This window comes from Nuphar pumila, chromosome 1 (assembly GCF_984573655.1).
Source record: "Nuphar pumila chromosome 1, dmNupPumi1.hap1.1, whole genome shotgun sequence".
Lineage (NCBI taxonomy): Eukaryota > Viridiplantae > Streptophyta > Magnoliopsida > Nymphaeales > Nymphaeaceae > Nuphar > Nuphar pumila.
In genome coordinates, this window is record NC_143249.1 from 5,558,395 (window position 1) to 5,570,642 (window position 12,248).

The 12,248-nt window shown below is 38.1% G+C and overlaps 1 protein-coding gene across 2 annotated transcripts in view; it reads left to right on the plus strand.

Annotated features, from left to right (window-relative positions):
• Window positions 1-12,248, plus strand: part of LOC149847782 (protein DWD HYPERSENSITIVE TO UV-B 1-like) — a 58,863-nt gene that overhangs the window by 8,340 nt on the left and 38,275 nt on the right. Inside the window, exons 3-4 of one of the 2 annotated variants that reach the window (XM_090000819.1) lie at window positions 5,687-5,752; window positions 6,659-6,915. In XM_090000819.1, the coding sequence (XP_089856945.1) occupies window positions 5,687-5,752; window positions 6,659-6,915 (323 nt within the window). The remainder of the gene's footprint in view (window positions 1-5,686; window positions 5,753-6,658; window positions 6,916-12,248) is intronic. The other variant, XM_090000860.1, reaches the window with a different exon arrangement.

Consider the following 12,248-nt stretch of genomic DNA (forward strand, 5'->3'; position numbering starts at 1 on the left):
CATATGTCTGAGTATACCCTTTCGCGACTAATCTGGCCTTGTACCTTTCAATAGAACCATCAGATTTGTACTTTATTGTATATACCCATTTACATCCAACAATGTTAGCACCTGCTGGGGAATCAACTAGATCCCAGGTATGCTGAGATACTAAAGCTGTCATTTCTTCTTGCATAGCCAGCTTCCAGCGAGTATCAAGTTCTGCCTGTTGATAGTTCAGAGGAATAGTTTCAGCAGATAAGGCTGAAATAAAAGACTTCATCTGATGTCCAATTCTGGCATGGGAGACAAAATGAGATATGGGATATAAGGTACATTGTCTTGTCCCCTTTCGTAGAGCAATAGGCCTGTTATCATCATCCTGAAGATCACGATTGTCAGTAGAACTTACCTCAGGAGAAGAAGAAGATGAAGGCTCTTGCGGAAGTGGAGCTCTACGCACATATACCAATGGAGGATTATTAAATCTGGACGAGGATGAAGTTTGGTTCGGTAATAAGAGCACAGATTCCAAAGGAAAAGGAGGTATAGGTAATGAAAAAGACTCAGCTGGATCAACCTGCAGCGTGGAACCAGAAATAGAGTAATATGGAGAGGATTCCAGGAAAGATACATCTGCATTGACATACTCTCGGCGAGAAATAGGATCATAACATCGATAGCCCTTTTGATTTTTTGGATAACCGATAAATATGCATTTTGTAGCTTGAGCGGCTAATTTATCACGGTCAGGGCCAAGTTTGTGTACAAAACAAACACATCCAAATATTTTTGGTGATAAGGAAAAAAGTGGAGCATTAGGTTTTAGGATATGTAATGGAATGTGATCACCCACAGAAGATGAAGGCATGCGGTTGATCAGATAGCAAGCAGTGGTAATCGCATCTCCCCAGTATAACGCAGGAACATTGGATTGAATCATAATGGTCCTGGCAACATCAAGGAGGTGCCGATGTTTTCGCTCAGCCACCCCATTTTGTTGAGATGAATAGGCACATGAAGTTTGGGATTGGATGCCATGATCTTGGTAAAATTGTAACAGACCTTTTGATTTAAACTCGAGAGCATTATCAGTGCGAACAATCTTGACAATAGATTCAAACTGAGTTCTTATTTCAAGAATTAGGGATTTAATAATACTTGGAACTTCATATCGTTCTTTTATTAGAAATACCCATGACAACTTAGAGAAATCATCAACAATAACAAGATAATAACGACACTGAGTCCTAGTAGGAATCTTACTAGGACCCCATACATTTGCATGAAGAACTTCAAAAACTTTATTACTAGGCTGACTCTGACTCGAAGGGAACGAACTTCGATGATGCTTGCCCAATTGACATGCTTCACACTGAAATGATGTGGTGGAAGGAATCTGAGGAAAGACCGACCGAAGCTTTGACAATGGAGGATGACCAAGACGACGATGCCACTGAATAGGACTGAATGAATGTTCCACTGCAGCATGAACAATACCCATTGGATGATGTAGGTAGTAAATTCCATTTTCTTCATAGCCTCCACCAATCTTCTTCCCCGTCAGCAAATCCTGAAAATGACAACCCACTGGATCAAATATTACTCTACAGTTTTGTTCTTTTATAAGGCAACTAACAGAGAGTAAACTTTGAGGAAAGTTTGGAGCATGAAGAGCATTTTTCAACTATAATGAGGAGGATATAGAAATATTTCCCTGACCAACAACCGGGGAGGAGCTCCCATCGGCTAAGGAGACTCCAAGCTGAGCCTTAATATCCTTTAGATCTGAAAAAACACATGAATTTCCACACAAATGTCTAGATGCACCAGAGTCAATAACCCACTTACTATTAGTCGGATGAAGATGATTTCCGGTTGAATATGCAACACCAGCTACAGGAGGAGTGGAACTCAAAGGTCGAAGAGCTATCAGCTCATCATATTCCGCACGACTAAGGGTGATACTACTTTCATTTTCAGCGATATTCTTTGGTACATTTGTTGCCTCGATAGTAGTCACATTTGCTTTAGGAGTATATGACTTTGATGAAGAAGAGGTTGGCCGACCATGCTTATCCCAGCAACGATCTTCTAAATGTCCAGATTTTCCACAGAATGTACATTGAAGCTTTCTTCTGTCTCCCATACCACGTCCATGACCTCGTCCTCTGATATTCTGAATATTTCCATGCCCATAACCAGATGAGACAACAAGGGCAGATGACTGAGTCAGAGGCTGAGATTGTGGAAGAGAGATCGCTAGTCTACTCAGACGATTGTAGGCATCAGCAAGAGTAGGAACATCTGATCCAGTCAACATTTGGACTTTTGCAACAAAAAAATTTGAAGAGAGACCGGTAAGAAAACGAGCAACCATGGTTTGTTCTTGATGATCCTTCTGCTTCGAGCAACACAGAGGCCTGTGAGCATTAAGTCGTTCAAACACAACTTTGACAGAGGCATAGTACTGGGCTAAGGTCTGATCTCCCTGCTGCAAATTATATATCTCCTGTTCGACTTGTAGGACACGACTTACATTCGTTTCTTATGAGTATGTATCACGAAGATTGTCCCACATTAGTTTGGCTGTATTATAGTAAATCAATCCATCTGCAATATGGGGTTCGACACTATTCATGATCCATGATATAACTATGTCATTATCTCCATCCCAAGTAACATATTTTCCCAATTTTTCAGTGGGTCCATCTTCCAACAAAATATGTTTTCGACGATGTCCAGATACCGACATCATAAACGTTCTGGACCATCTGGCATAGTTGGTTTCATTCAATCTTACAGAAGAACCGTACGAAAAAGTTTTGGCAAATGCTTTATATTCTCCAATATGTTCCAATTTGGAATCACATTTTGAAGTTTCAACCATACTAAAAATATACTTCTGTTTCAGCAGGGACAGATTTCAATAACTTGTGTTCCACTCACACAACAACCCAACAGCTGTTAAAAAAAAACACCGACAATAAGGAACAGCAGGCCACAAGAAGAGTATTTTCCCAGTACAGCAGGGAATCAAGCCTGCAATTTCTGCTACAGCAGTGGACAACAGCCCACACACATGAATATTGAACAACTGCACACACATATGAGACAATCACGCATCAGCCAGAACCGACGACCAGCATCTATCCTCCACACAGACTCCCTCGACAAAAAAACTGATAATTTTCATCACAGCAGATAAAACCAACTTGTTGTTTCCACTAATCACAACAGCATAAAAAAACAATAACGATAGATGTTGCAATCACGATAGATGCTGAAGTCACGCCAGCAGTTGCAATCACGACAGTAAAGAAATTAACGACAGCATGAAGAATCACAACAATCACGACAATCATGATAATCACGACAGCATGTTGTAAATCACGACGGCCAACAAACAGGAAGTTCATTTCTTCAAAGGACAAACAACCATACGAAGGTAATCAAATCACGATAGGGGCACGATAGCCATACAAAGGTAAACAATGTTATCAGCTGCCAAATCCAGAAAATATCAGCAGATCTCGATCAAGAGAAGGGGGTTACGGCTGCCAGACCTGAAGATACACTCCCACGATGGTCATTAGATCTGATGACAGATCTGGCCCAGATCTGTTATCAGATCTAAAAAAAAATCCACACCTGGTTCGAGATCATTGCAGATCACGCTCCTGATGTAGGTCACACTCCTAGTGTAGATCACGCTCCTAAGATCGTAGGCTTTGATACCATGTTGCAGAAGAGATGAAGGCACCGAACCCTAGGTAGAGAGAGATAGAGGGAGAGAGAGAGAGAGAAAAGGAGAGAGAGAGACGAGAGAGAGAGAGACAACTGCAAATAATAGAACTTCTTAACTCGTTATTAGGGCTTCTTTCTATATTAAATAAAGAGAGGCTGAAAAGATTAGTTACATTTAAGCCTACTATAAAATCAAAATTTCAAATAGCCTCTAATATATAAAAAGACTTAACTTAAAACCACCTATTCTCAACACTTATAAAGGGAAGAAAGAGGTAGAAAGAGATGAGATAAAAAAGAGAGATAGATGTAGGGAAAGAGCGAGAGCGTGAGCACCACACCACGAACTTTGAGTAGGTACAATGAGCACTCAAAAAAATGAACCAAGCCAAACTTCAAGTGAGCAATATATGATCACATGAGCACTTGAATGTGAATCACTAATGAGTGAGCACCACCACGCTCGTTCTCCACCTTAGTGAGAACTAGTTTAGGCTCTGGGTCGGATCCATCCACTAATCCCCACAACCTTTTTTCCTAAATCTGGTGCTTCATAATTGAAGCCCACGTTACATAGTTTGTATCGTTAAGTTTAATGGGCATGATGGTGACACTTTCTTTGTCATCCATTCTTATAAAGGAAAGTGAGAGGTAGAAAGAGATGAGATGAAAAAGAGAGATAGATGTAGGGAAATAGCGAGAGTACAAACACCACACCACGAACTTTGAGTAGGATCAACGAACACTCAAAACAATGAACCAAGCAAAACTTCAAGTGAGCGATATACGATCACACGAGCACTTGAATGTGAATCACCAATGAGTGAGCACCACCGCTCTATGATACCATGTAAAGAGAGAAAGAGAAGGGCTTCAAGCACGAACCAAGTGTCCACCAAGGATTCCGAAGTGGACAACCACAAATGCCACTAAAGGCACACTCACAAAATAAGCACAAATGACACTAAGGACACACTCACAAAATGCTACTAAGAGCACACTCACAAAATGCTTCTAAGAGAACACTTCACAAATGCCTCTTAAGGGCTTACACAAAAGAATAAAAAATAATATTTTGTTGAATAAAAAAATGCAAGAAGCATTCCATAAATGAAGGGATTCACCCCCTTTATATACACACAAGGAATCCCTTAAAAGAGTCATTGGAACTAGTCCAATGGCTATATTTGTAGCCATTGAACTAGCCCCGATAGCTATATTTGTAGTTGTTGCACTAGCCCCAATGGATAGTCAATCCTCATCAACACTAGGTTGACCAGTCAAAAAGAGTGGAAATAAAGAAATAAAAATATTTACAAATGTATTTAAATATACATATATGTACATATTTATATATATACAATATGTATACATACATGAGTAGGTATACATATAGATACACACTTATGTCATAGGGACTCGGCAAACCGGGTGCCGCACCCGACGCGACGCGACGCGGGTGCGGCACCCAGTGCAGTCAACCCAACCCTAAGTGCGTTGACCGCAACCAGGGTCAGGTTGTGTCCAAATTTTTTATTAAAAAAATTTTCTCCTTACGCGACCCGAGACCCGCGTCAGGGGGGGAAGCCCCCGGACTCCCCTTTTTGCAAGGGCAAAAACTCTGAATCAAGCTCCACAACTCATCAGCTCGACCCCTCCCCTGCACAAAGAGGGCGCAGGGAGGGGACTCGACCCCTCCCCTGCACAAAGAGGGCGCATGGAGGGGGCTCGACCCCTCCCCTGCACAAATTTTATATATATTTATTTGCCGCACCCCCGCACCCAAGTTTTTTGAAAGTGCCGCACCCCTGCACCCACACCCATGTGACACACACACACACACACACACACATATATATATATATATATTTCTGTTATTGCATGTTTAGTTTCTTGGTAGTCTTGGTGGACATGGTGGTGATGTGGAAAATGGATGATTTCTTGTGGCAATTGGCAATAGGGAGGTGGAGTGATGAAAGTGGTGCTTTGGTCAGTGATGGCTGTGCAGAAGATTGAAAAGGAATTGGTGAGTTAGGTTTTGAATGTGTGTGTGTCTGTATATATGTATGTATATATAAAGAGAGAGAGAGAGAGAGAGAGAGAGAGAGAGAGAGAGAGAGAGAGAGAGTTCTTGAGATGTAGTTGAAAATGTTGCATTTTGTGGAACTTAATTATCTCTAAAAGGTGAAATATTGACAGAGAATTTTGCAGTGCTAATTGACCAATTTTTGTGGCATATCAATGTATTATACATGTACTTGAAATTGAATCCACCATCTAGATGGAACTCAAGTTCCACCTGAGTTGAGGATGCCAATATTACCAATTCCAGATACACCTAAAAGGAATTTCTCTTTTCAAGGAATTGAGGAACAGTGGCTCATTTAGAAACTTAATTCGTGGCATTTCTGTGTTGTGGTTGCTGGATAATGTTTCTTTGTTCTTAGGCCTTCTGCATTTTGAAGCAAGTAAAAAATGATGATGCATCCTCTGAAGAGCTGACCGATTTAGCCTTTTGTGTATCTTACCACATTTTAAATCTGCATGAATGATCTTTCCTAAATAATTTATTTTTAAAGGTACAATCATTAGCAATTTCCCAGTGTTTATAATTTATATGATGATGATGCTGACATGAAACCATTATATCTTTAGCTTGGATACACCAATTGAGAGGTGTTTATTCATTAGCAATGACCTATTAATCTGCTAGCTTGTCTGATCGTCGGTGATTGTTTATATCATTAACATGTAGTTGAGATGTTTCTAATTTCTATTGCATTTAGTTGTGTTCATTTTTATCAATTGTGGTTTCCCACTAAAGTATTGCCTCTTTTTTATTTTGTTTCCTGGTTATTTGTATTGTCCTTTTGAATTACAGGAAAAGGATTTGGAACCTTTTGTTTAAATCATTTACCTTGTTTTTTTTCAGGCGAAAGTCCTGAAATCCCTCAAGGAAGTGTGTTGCTTTGAGGTATTTTTGGACCAGATGAAGGAATCTGATATTCCCCCTCTTATTGACGTGTTTTCTGTAATTGACTTGTCTGAGATCGAGGCAGTTGATTTCCTTCACAAGACACCTTGTGCACTTTTCGATCAAAAGTTTATTTTGCCTCTCATTCGTTTGGTCGGACAAAAGGTCCGGATAGTCAATCTGGAAGATGTTTCATGTGGCAAAAACTTTATGAGGTAAGCAGCCGTTATTGCTCTATTTTACCCCGTGACATATTGTATTCCCCATTTTGTTTGTTCAGAAACTTATTTGAAGCAAGTCAAATTGACACTAACTTGTCTCTTTCTAACTATGCCTTCCTTGAATTGTCTTCATATTTTACTCTTCCCTTGGAGGTGAAATTTTTACGTTGTGGATAAATGTTAAGCATCTTGGCTTCATTTTATGCTTTAGATTTTCATGTGTGCATGCACATGCTCATGTGCATATGCACATGCTTTATTTACCTTGTTAATCAATATATTAATTTAATCTATGCACTGAAAGTTATTTGTTTCTCCATTTTAATGGTATGTGTTTTTCCACCTATTTTTAAAAATCTTGAGTTTTTATATCGTCAACTTTATCCTTAGGCCTTGAGTCATCTAAATGAGGTCGGCTCTGATAGCTTTTGAAGTTCTGTTTCTTTCCATCTCTTGCTAAATGTAGCAATTCTATAGTTTTTTGTGTCCCCGTTGAATTTCTACTTCCAAGTCTCCTCATTCAACTTACCAAAACCACTTGAACTTAATCTCCAATCATTTTGTCTGTATAGAATTGGATCCTTCATAGGTTCTCCAACATCTTTCTTCATCTTTGCATTAATGACCTCTAGAGTGTCAACTCGCTTTTCATCAGTAAGTCCCGACCTTTTTATTACCTCGGTTGCATATTTAATCTGTGATAAGAAATAACCACGAGGTGAGTATGTTACTTCAATTACAAGAAAATAACGAAGAAAACCAAGATTTGTCATATCAAAGTTAGCCTTGATGACATCCTTGATATGATTAACTCGTTGTTTATTACCTCGTGATAATCATGTCATCCATACATAGAAGTAGAATTACTATACCTGTATCAGAAAACTTAACAAACAACGTAGTGTCAGTATAATATGATTTAACACCTAGTTAACCATCATACTATTAAAACGATCATACCAAGCCTTAGGAGCTTGCTTCAGATCATACAAGGCCTTGCGCAAGAAAAGGACCTTTTCATTGCCAACCCTAATTCTGGGAGAGGTTTCATGTAAATTTCCTCATTAAGATTATCATTGAGAAAAACATTTTTTATATCTATCTAATAGATAAATCATTTTCTAATAGATGTTATAGTAATAAGTGTTCTAATAGTAGTCATTCTAGCTATCGGGCCAAATGTTTTCTCGTAGTCTATTTCATATTCATGACAATAACCTTTAGCCACTAACCTAGTTTTGTACCTTTCTAATATCCTATCACTTTTAATCTTAATTTTGTAGACTCATCTACACCTTATAGTTTTCTTTCCTATAGGTAATAATTGAATTTCTCAAGTTTTTTGCCTTTTCTAGGACTTCTAATTCATTGTTCATAGCTTTGATCCATTTTTATGGTTCCTAGCCGCATTATAAGGAGATGGTTCTATGTATGAGTGAATGAACATAAGACATGCTTTATACTTAGGTTCAAAGGATTCATAGTCACAAATCTACTAGGTGCTTAAGATATCCTCATAGATCTTCTAACACTAGGTTAATATATATCTTGATTTTGAAAATACTTTTCTAATGCACATGGAGGATGATCATTGATACAACAATTATAAACTTGTATTTCATTGTGAGGTTCAACTATATTATCATGAACATCATTATCATTTTCATGTGCATCATGAGCAGCATCCTTGTCACTCTCATGCACATCATGAGCATCAATATCATCATTCTCATGCATATCACTATTAAAATCATCGTGCTTATTAACTAGATAAAAAAAGAAAGAGTACTCATAATCTTTCTTAGACTCATTCTTATCAAACCCATTTTCTTTTTCAAGAAAAATAACATTTATTGAAACATAAAGTTTGTCATTTTCAATCTCATAACATCTATATCCTTTTTTATTTTTGGCATATCCCAAAAATACATAAGTAATAGCTTTTGGAGAAAGTTTATCATTTTTATTGTTAAGAACAAAGCATTTACAACAAAAAACTCTTAATCTTTTGTAATTGGTAGAATTTTTAAACAATTTTTATATATAAGAAATGTTTTCAAGATTAGTTAAAGGCATTCTATTAATTAAATAAATTGTCGTTATAACGACCCCAACCCATACCCAAGAAAAAGTGCAGAAATTTTTTTTTAAATCAATTGCGGAAAGTTTCCCAGAAACCCGGGGCCTTTACAGTTCCATTTCACATCCACAAAACCACAAGGGATCTTACACCCCATCTTTCAAACCAAACCCAAAATGAATCAACTTTATTAATTAAGAAATGATAAAGTCACGAGACAATTAAATAAGAACATCAGAGTGCATAAAAGGAAAAAAAAAAGAGTCTCGCTGTCCATCGAAGTCTGCCAAACAGTCATGTGATCCCCTCGTAGCTCCTCTCATGAGCAAGTCGCCTCACTGGGCATCTGAGGCTGCGAAAAACATCAAAAGTAAGGTGTCAGAATCTAAGGAATTCTATGATACGAATCCCTCTAATGAAACAAATAAGCATAAAGAATACAGATAGGATTCATGCAAGAATTTAAAGGGATACTACTGCAATCATTGCACAATATCAAGTAAGCAGTAAGAATATTCATCACGCGACAAGATGTAATATCATGCAATTAATCTTACAGGGCAAGTAAAGAACAAGTAAATATGCATGATCTAATGCATAACAGGAAAATGCATAATCTCAGTGTACATGCATGAATAATTTATTATCTTTAATCAAGTTTTCTTTTATATGCATATCCCTATTAGGATGCACACACACATTTAAGTTTCACTTGTTATTATTACCATTGCTCGCGGATAATCAAAACAGGTAAGAATTTCTGAGGTCAAGTAGGGTTCCCAGGGTAACTTAGCAGCATACAAGTTGTATTTTATTACTGGGTTCCAAACTTAGCCCTCGACCAAAACATTCTTCGGAACATTAAACTACCCATTTAATGTCGGGACACCAGGGATCACCCATTCACAAGTCTCACTTTTTTGGTATACCAAAACAACTGTTGTGTCTACACACCACCCCCAAGTAAAGTGTGAGAAACTCTAAGAGAAGAACCTCAATATCGAGTTCTGGGGCAACAACAATGCACACAAAGTTTTTGTATCGTTTCGGTTTCTCAAAAACCGCAACTCCAAGAGTCACATACTCCAGACGAGACATCTCAGAATGTACATTACACTGTTCTTTTTCTTTAAGTTATTATTAATAGTTGTTTCATTAATTTGCAATTCAGCATGCTAAATTAATATCACAAATTCGCATTTCCAAATGTGAGGCTCATCCCGAGACTCCAGCCCGTGGAAAAATGTAAAACAGTGCAATTAAAACCACAATAGCCAATATGACTTTTGAAATACATAGACAAGTAAAGCAAGGAGCATACCGGCTCAAGGCATTCAACTGCCCATGATGATCCACTTTGATCATCCATGTATTCATATGTAAAAATCATTAGGAACATGCCAATGCATTCATTACATGTCACATGATTTCCAATGCACAACCCTGCATGCCAATGACTATATCCTTAAGCATGTATTCATGTTCAGATGTATGCATTCACATAACCATACCCAAAGCATGCTTCCATTCATGAACGATTTCAAATAAATAGGTGCACCAATGCATGCTCTTAATCACGAATTCATTCAACTAAGCATATGAACACTGATGCAAAAAATATCAACTTCATGTATACACGTGCATGTGAAGCAACTATGCAAATAACACTTTAACTAAGTATGATCTTCCAAGTGCAATCATGTGAATATTAATTAGTTTACATGCATAAAACTGCATCCATCATTGTAAGTAAATCTGGAAACTTATTTACCACCATGAGACAAATAAAATTTTTCAAGACAAGTGAAAGTCCCATTCTCTTTTCATGCACAAAGCCAAATTTAGTTCAAATATAAATCTGGAAATGCATAACTGAGGCAGTTTTTCTTTTCTTTTTTTTAATACCTTGCCCAGCCGACAAGGGGTTGGGCCTGTGCAAGGTCATTGGGGCCTGGCAGGCCATCCAACCCAAATACGTATGCCCAACCGACTGGCAGTCGGCTGGGTTTAAAAACCTTTTTAATAAAAAAAAATTGAATACATGTGACCCAGCCGACCCAGTCGGCTGGGGGCTGACTGTCCCATGGCCCAAACATGTATGCCCAGCCGACTGGCAGTCGGCTGGGTTTAAAAACCTTTTAATTTTTTTTTTAATATAATCTCCTGCCAATTTAGATGATTCCATTAAGCGTCAATTTTGGGAAGATTTAGATGGAGTAGTACAAGGGATATCTTATGGAGAAAGACTTTTCATCGGCGGTGACCTTAATGGGCATGTAGGCATTAGTAGGGATGGATTTGAGAGTATCCATGGAGGCTATGGTATAGGAGAAAGAAATGAAAGTGGAGAAAGGATTTTAGATTTTGGTTTGTCCTATGATATGATCTTAGCAAACACTTGGTTTAGGAAGAGGGAGTCTCACCTAGTAACATTTAAAAGTGGGGTTAATACGAGTCAGATAGATTTTTTCCTACTTAGAAAGAGAGATAGGGGTTGTTGCATCGATTGTAAGGTTATACCGGGAGAAAGTGTAGCTACACAACATAGAGTCTTAATTTTAGATCTTAGAATTAGACAATACCGCAAAAGGGATAGACATATGATAGATCCTAGAATTAAGTGGTGGGCACTGAAAGAAGCTAAACAAGGAATGTTTGTAGAGCAGGTAGTTAGGGAAGTTGATTGGTGTCTCGAGGAGGATTCAGAATCTATGTGGAATAAGATAGCGGGTGGCATGAGAAAGGTGGCTAAGGAGGTATTGGGTGAGTCTAAAGGCGGTGCACCGCTAGGTAAGGATACATCGTGGTGGAACGAGGATGTCAAATTAGCTATTAAGGTCAAAAGAGAGTGTTATAGAAATCTAAGTAAAAATCGTGATAATGAGAATTTGGAGAAGTATATGATAGCAAAGAAGGAAGCTAAAAAAGTAGTTCGGAACGCGAGGGATAAGGTATATAAGGAGGTTTATGACAAGTTGGATACCAAAGAGGGTGAGAAGGATATTTATAGGCTTGCAAAGATGAGAGATAGGAAATCGAGGGATCTGGGTATGGTTAGATGTATCAAAGATGAAACACAAAGGGTTTTAGTCAAAGATGAGGAGATTAAGCAGAGATGGAAAGATTATTTTGATAAGCTATTTAATGAAAGTCATGCTCAGGATCTTGGAGACTTTTCAATTCCTTTTCATGAGATGAATCGTGACTTCATGCGCAAGATTCAAAAGAAAGAAATTGCAGAGGCTTT